Below are 7,606 nucleotides of genomic sequence, written 5' to 3' on the forward strand. Positions count from 1 at the left end.
TCAACAACAATTTTTCCATGTTGTTAAACTAAAATTTTCTATTAAATCAAATCAAAAAAAAATTTAAGCTTTTAGAAAATATTTAAAAATCTTTAATGAAATAAACAAAACTATTGGAATATATTGATATTATATATATATATATATATATATGAGTACTGTATATGGTGCCAACATGATGATCTAAACAAACTGAATTTTCTAATTCAAATATTAAAAGTTCCGAATTTTTCGTTTTCAATTTGCGCATTTAAGATATCAGAGTATCAGAGTTGATGATTGATGTATTCAATAAAATAATTTTACAAACGGAAATATTTGTATTTTAATGGATCAAGACAATATGGCTTACCATGTAAGTAAAACAACAAAATTTGTTCATTTATTTATGACATTTCTATTTCCCAATAAGCACAGTTATAGTATAGTACTCGCGTGGGAACCTAACTTTGCCTAGAAACTAAATTTTTTAATTCATAATTGGGTTTAATGCAATTTCTCAATCAAAAGGAATTGAGTTTTTGCCACAAACTAAAATCTTCTGATTTCAATATCTTTGCAATCTTTTGATGAAAACCTTTGATATTTCAAACTTAGATTATTTTATCCATAAGTATTAATAGTTTGAAATATCTAAGGTCTACGACATTGGGTTACAAAGATATAGAGATTAGAAAATCAGACTTTGTGGCAAAAAATCAACTCCTTTGAAGCTAATTTTTCAAGGTTTGATCGATCGAACATACAAACAGACTAATAAATCGGAACAAAAAATATTACTTTTTATTATTTATATTCACTAAAAACATTTGAAATATTTGAAGTTAAGACTAAAATAGCTAAATAATGTGATTATAAAATTTTCAACATTTTGCTAGGAGTGATGCGAAGAGATGGTTTGATTACAATGATACAGATGTCCGTCAAATACAGGATCCTTCTAACAGGTGTTTAATTACCACGATAAAAACAAACCGTTTTTCTACTCTTTTTTATTTGGTAAAATTCCTTCTATAAAACTAGAAAATCGACAATATTTTACGAGGATTTATTTTTGAACTAGCGTGGAACTGGGGACCCCACTTTTGCCTGTAGACCTTAACACTAATTTTAACCAAGGAAGAACATTCCCGTGGTTTTACCGAGTTCCCCCATCAACATTTGAGACAAAACAGTGAAGGGGTTAATGAGTTATTATCGACATGCAAACAAAACAAAAACTAAAATATTTTTAGATGGAAACCAAGAAATATATAATAACAAATATTGTTGGACTCAGTAGACCCTATAATTAGAGATCGGCACGTTCTTTTTTCGATTCGTTCGTTCGTAGTTCGAGTTTTTCATTAGTTCTCTCCAACAAATCATGCGTTAACCTTTTGGAAAGTTTGTTCGGAAAAATCGTTTTATTGTAAAAATACTATCATTTTAAGTTCGATCGATTAAAAATCGTTCGTTCAGTATAAAACGTTAGTTTTAAAAAAAATCGTGTGTAAAGTTAAACAGCTATCTTTTTCGAAAGAATGAACTAGAACTCGTTCATCGACAGTCTGACTGATCCTTAAAATGCGAACAATCGTTAACGATTTTAAAACGTTGTTTCTGTGTTTTTTTTCGTTCGGTTGAAAAAAATCAATAGTTTTTAATTTTTGGAACGATCCAATTCGTTCGTCTATTGTTCGTTAATTTGCCTTTAAAAATCTATGCCTATCTCTTCAAATTTATTATATAATAACTACTTTTTATTCAATAATTACTTCTCAACGGTTGACAGGAAAATGATAGTGTGGGGGTGTCAATGTACAGGGTGTCCCACAAAACAGGACAAGAGCAAGACGATTTAAAAGTCGTCATGTTTGAGTTAATTTGTGATATTAAGTCGCCCACTTAACATTTTTAAAACAATTATTACAAAGTTCTCCCATTCTTGGCATTTCCGAAATGTGGTCTGCCTCTTTTTTATACTGTCAATAATAATAAAATTTCGTCCAGAATTCATATTTGTAAAAAAAATAAAAATTGTCAAAATCTGAACAAGCACAAAAAAGGCAGACCACTTTTTGGAAATGCCAAGACTAGGAATATTTTGTGATTATTTTCTTTAGAATTTTACTTCTAAAATTAGGTTGTCAGATAAATGAAACAAATTATATAAAAAATCAAAGACGACCTTCAATTTGTTATGCTTCTCTCATGTTTTGTGGGACAGCCTTAATGATTCACCGACAAAGGGTCAAACGACCCAGGGTCAAACGACAAAGGGTCAAACGACACAGGGTCAAACGACCCAGGGTCAAACGACAAGGGGTCAAAAACGCGACAAAGGGTCAAATGACACAGGGTCAAACGACAAAGAGTCAAAAAATGCAACAAAAGGGCAAATTTTTTTTAATTTTGACGGTTAGTATTTTTTTGTTATTGGGCCGAGCGCTGCGGCCACGGGTTAGGTTAGTTAAGACAATTTCTGGGTCGAGCGCTGCGGCTAGGACAGGCTAGGGGGCCGAGCGCTGCGGCCACGGGTTAGGTTAGTTAAGACAATTTCTGGGCCGAGCGCTGCGGCTAGGACAGGCTAGGGGGCCGAGCGCTGCGGCCACATGGTCCATTATATTGCCAACCCGACCATTATGGAAGCCAGAAACAGACTAAAGTTTTAAATCTTCAAAAAAGTTTGGCGGATTTTTGTGATTAAAATTGCGAGTTTCCTATGATTCAAATCAAAAAATATTTTTATCATTTTGACCTTTTGTCGTTTGACCCTTTGTCGCACTTTTGACCCTTTGTCGTTTGACCCTTTGTCGTTTGACCCTGTGTCGTTTGACCCTGTGTCGTTTGACCCTTTGTCGTTTGACCCTGGGTCGTTTGACCCTTTGTCGGTGAATCTTAGAAAAAGGTGAGATAGAGATTGTACACGTCATTGTGACGTATTTATACCCCATCAGGAACCTCACGACTTCTGTTTATCAAAATTTTTGATGTTTTGATTTCTTTCTTAAATTTTATTTTATTTTTAGAGAAACTGAGACTGGATACATTTTCATCTACTCACAGAACGAATCAGAATTTCCTTCGACTATCTAGTCTTCATATCAGGGGGCCTATGCTAGTCTAAATTTGAAAGTTTAGGTGTGAATTTATTATAGTTTATGATTGTACAGTTAATTTAAAGTGTAAAGTTACCAGTGCAATAAAACCAGAAATATATGCATTTAATTTCATGATCTAGAGTTTGCCAAGTTGGATAACTTGTCCAACAGCAACCATTTTACAGGTTCCAAATATATTATATTCTAATCAATATCTATTAATTTATATTTTTAATATGTTATAGTTTGTATAATTGCATAAAATGAGTGCGAAAACATTACTCTAATTTTCCTCAGACATGATTCGTATTGGGAGTTTTCCCTATTAAATATATAATTATAATTATTATGGGCCTACAATCTACATACATCTTGAAAGCAGTGCTTAGGATCTAGATCTTTTGAATCTGTTGATCAAAATATCGACAAAAAACTGAAGAATCTTTTTGCCCTCACAAACCAACTCTAATCTGAAGAAAAAAGAGATTTTTTAAATTTTCTCGAAGATTTAGCATAAAAATACGTAAACAATAAAAATATTTTATGAATTGTTTTTCTGCTCAAAGACTCGGCAAATTTTAGAGAAATGTTCATGATTGCATTTAAATCAATTTGGTAGTGTACTGCAGACTCAGGACCAAAGAGATAGTTTGCCCTGGGCTAACCAGATCTATATTTTATTTTTTGATTTTGATTATTTTGTAATGTTTACTGCACATTTATTAGATGTTCTAATTTGAAAAAAAAACGATAGATAAAATATTCTAAATTATTATATATGTCATTAAGTGACTAGTGGCCCAAAATTAGAAAATAATGATTTAGAGTACATCAAATAATCAAATCAAATAAAATCAAAAGATTAATATGGCGGCCAAAAAGTAGAGCTTTTGTTGTCATTTGTGGTCTGGTGTGCCTTTCGCCGAGACCAAAATGGAGGTAGATTTGTCTTGCAAATTACAAAGCACTTTTTTCGCCTTAGATTAAAGGGGCACCTGTCCTGTTGCCCCCCCCCCTAGTTACGACAGGGCTGAACTTTCTCACTAAATTGTTTAGTTTTTTTTCAGCAAACCACTGCCTGGGCAGTCCCATATATGTCTGATTTAAAGGGACCGTTCACTTATTTGGGTAATTTCAGGGTAAACTGAACTGCCTATTCGCTCTTGATTGGTAATAGTCTTACTTTTCAAAGACAACTGTGGCCGGAGAAAAAGCCGATTTTTCGTTCAGAATTTAAGCGGAAAGGGACGGTCCCTCTCTATAGAGACTATTTGATGTTTTTTTTTTCAGTAACAGCAGCCCAATAACATTTAAATTTATTATATTTTAATGTCATTATGTGTTCGTTATCATGTACTAAAATATGAAAACTTTTGATATTTGAGTTAGCAAGAAATTTACGTTTTTCGTATTAAAACATGTACAATATGTATACAAAGACGACGTCTCTACGACAATCAATTAATCATTACTCGTATTTTGTTTCGTAGATTTTGTAGGTTTTGTTCGCGTATGTGTACAACTTTTCATTTGTCATGCCGCGTTCAATTCAGCTTTTTACACAGGCAATACACAATTTTGAATGCGATAAAATAGTGTTATTTTAGAAATAGAAAGTTAAAAAACAACAAAAATTAAAAAATAATGACATTTACAATTAACGATTAGATACTACAGTTTAATTAATTATTCGAAATTTATTTTGATTAACAACATACTGAAAAAAACATCAATTAGTGTCTGTAGAGAGGGACCGTCCCTTTGCGCTCGAATTCTGAACGAAAAATCGGCTTTTTCTCCGGCCACAGTTGTCTTTGAAAAGTAAGACTATTACCAATCAAGAGCGAATAGACTGTTTAGTTTACCCTGAAATTACCCAAATAAGTGAACGGTCCCTTTAAGTGTGCACAAACCCCATCACCCCTATATTTAGATTTCTTAGCTTCCCTCCCCCTTTCTTGTCAATCCGCTGACAAGTAATAATTGACTAAAACCTAATTATTGCACACTACAGGGTAATACAGGGTAAAGGAAGTTCAGTGAATTATCTTATAATATACATTTATAGTTTAAAATCCAACTACTCAAATGAGTAGTTTTATCAAAATGATTTTTTTTATTGGTGGTCCTTAAATCATATTTAATTTTAACTTGTTTGAAAAATCTTGTTTTTGTCTGACATCTGTACTATTATAATCAAACCATCTCTTCAAAAACAAGTTGCATGCGCGCAATTAAATCATTTTATCATTATTTTTTCAACTGGTCACTTAATAAAACCAAAGCTAAGAAGAAGTATTTTACATTCATAGAAGTCAAGGGCTTCACAAGTTCACATATATCAAGTGTATTAGTGAGATATATACCCAAAGACCAATACATGTGAATCTTAATAATAATTATTATTTACAAGAAGGTATTGGAGTTTTGGTTTTAGTATTTTTTGTAAAAAACGAAATTTGAAATCTCAAATGACAATAAATGATTATACATATCAGTATCACACTATTAGTCACTTGAAATTTTGAATACAAGTAGTGATAGGAAATGCCTTGGTTTCTTAGAAAAAAGTTTTTGGACTTTTAAAGATTTTATTTTTTTGAAGTTTTGCAAAATTCAAAATTATTAATCTTAAACATTTGCTTATGACTCACTGCATTCAAGAACCTTTCGCTTTGAAATGCTCGTTTTTGGTTTCTTTATTTATTCTGTTTGTGGAGGAGGAACCCTTTAACTAAGGTATTCTTTTTGTTATATTTTCTCTTAGGCTGGGATATATATATATTATAATAAAAGATAACGTATACAAAATAAAGTTTTCAGAGCCGAAGATGAACATCAAGCTAAAAAGATATCAAAAATATATTTTTTATATCTTCATAAAAATGGAACAAAAGTCAAAACCCTGGCAAACTATTAAGCCTGAACTAGAGCTGTAATAGAACCAGAGCTGACAACTTTAGAATGTGACACCTTTATTCCCGGCTGCTAAATCCGAATGTCCAATACGGACACTTTTTATTTCTTGCTTAATCCACTCTTTTTTGGATGTAGTGCAGAAAAATCAAAAACCGGGTTTTCAAAATTAGAAAGTCCCTCCCGTTTCTGTATATTAATCTTAAATGGCGCGCAAAATTTCAAATTTCCTGGCTTCTGTTACGCGATTCTGATTGGTTGATTTAATACACTTTTCAGGATAAAAGTACAAGATTAGTTTAGTCTCGAGATTAAGAAAAAGAGAGGATCAAGCATTGATCTCAATATCCATCATTCTAAAGTTCCCAGCTCAGAGCTGAAAACTTTAGAATGGGATATCCTTAAACCCGATCTAAAGATTACTAACAAGAGAAGAACAAGCATTATTTAATCTCGAGATAAAAAAAGATTTGAATAAGCATTAATCCCGATATCCACCATTCAAAAGTTCCCAGCTCAGGTCCCGAAACTGAAATTGATACCGAGCCCACCTCTTAAGAATCCCTTGTCTGAACCTGAACCTGAAGCTCAATTCGAGCATGATTCAGAATCTGAGAGATATTCTCGAATAATAAATTAAATAAATAATCATAAACTTATCTTAAACTTGTAATGTTATTTATGTCTGCGATATTTAAAACCCGATGCGATGATCTTTAAATGTTTTAGCAATAATAAATATTTAAATCTTAAATAAATTATTAAACTATGATAAATATAAAAATATACATATTTCTTTAATAAACAACAGATTAGAAAAGTGGTAATCGGCTTTATATGTAAGGCTCAACTAATTCAATTACGAAAAATATTAGTCTTTCTTTCATACAAAACTTACGTACTGTGCACTGTCGTTAGTTTTGAAGATTTTAAGAAGATGGAATTCTAAAATTAAAATTTTCTTTAAACCATAGATAAAAGGAGAGACATATTATTACCAATATAAATTTATCGGAGAAAATAGTTGAAATTGTTTCTTCCGGACATGCCTACAGGGCAAACAGGGCGAATTGTATTGATAGCATAGTGGTAACAATACAACTGTTAAATAAGACGAAATTCAGACAAGCTTGTGTGTACTTTATGTTGTAAACTTGTAAACAATTGCTGTTTTTTATGTTCATTGAACTCTTAATGTTCATACCTTGAATCTAACAGTAGTCTTTAGTTTTAAGGATTCCATTGTAATAATAGTTGATCAAATATAAGATTATTGGTCTCATAATACCAATAGGTCTCATAATATGTATCCATTAGGTCTCATAATATGTATCCATTAGGTTTCATAATATGTATCCAATAGGTCTCATGATATGTATCCAATAGGTCTCATGATATGTATCCAATAGGTCTCATTATATGAATCCAATCTGTCTCATAATATGTACCCAATAGGTCTCATTATATGTATCCAATAGGTCTCATTATATGTATTCAATAGGTCTCATAATATGTACCCAATAGGTCTCATAATATGTATCCAATAGGTTTCATAATATGTATCCAATAGGTAGTATCCAATAGGTCTCATAATATTTATTCAATAG

At 31.7% G+C, this 7,606-nt stretch overlaps 1 protein-coding gene across 1 annotated transcript in view; it reads left to right on the forward strand.

Moving 5' to 3' along the window:
- Positions 1–3,295, forward strand: part of LOC111700918 (ubiquitin carboxyl-terminal hydrolase 37) — a 28,354-nt gene extending 25,059 nt beyond the window's left edge. Inside the window, exons 26-27 of the mRNA XM_023471998.1 lie at positions 879–947; positions 3,012–3,295. Of these exons, the coding sequence (XP_023327766.1) occupies positions 879–947; positions 3,012–3,078 (136 nt within the window). The 3' untranslated portion in view covers positions 3,079–3,295. The remainder of the gene's footprint in view (positions 1–878; positions 948–3,011) is intronic.
- Positions 3,296–7,606: the final 4,311 nt, after the last annotated feature.

This window comes from Eurytemora carolleeae, unplaced genomic scaffold (genome assembly GCF_000591075.1).
Source record: "Eurytemora carolleeae unplaced genomic scaffold, Eaff_2.0 scaffold286, whole genome shotgun sequence".
Lineage (NCBI taxonomy): Eukaryota > Metazoa > Arthropoda > Copepoda > Calanoida > Temoridae > Eurytemora > Eurytemora carolleeae.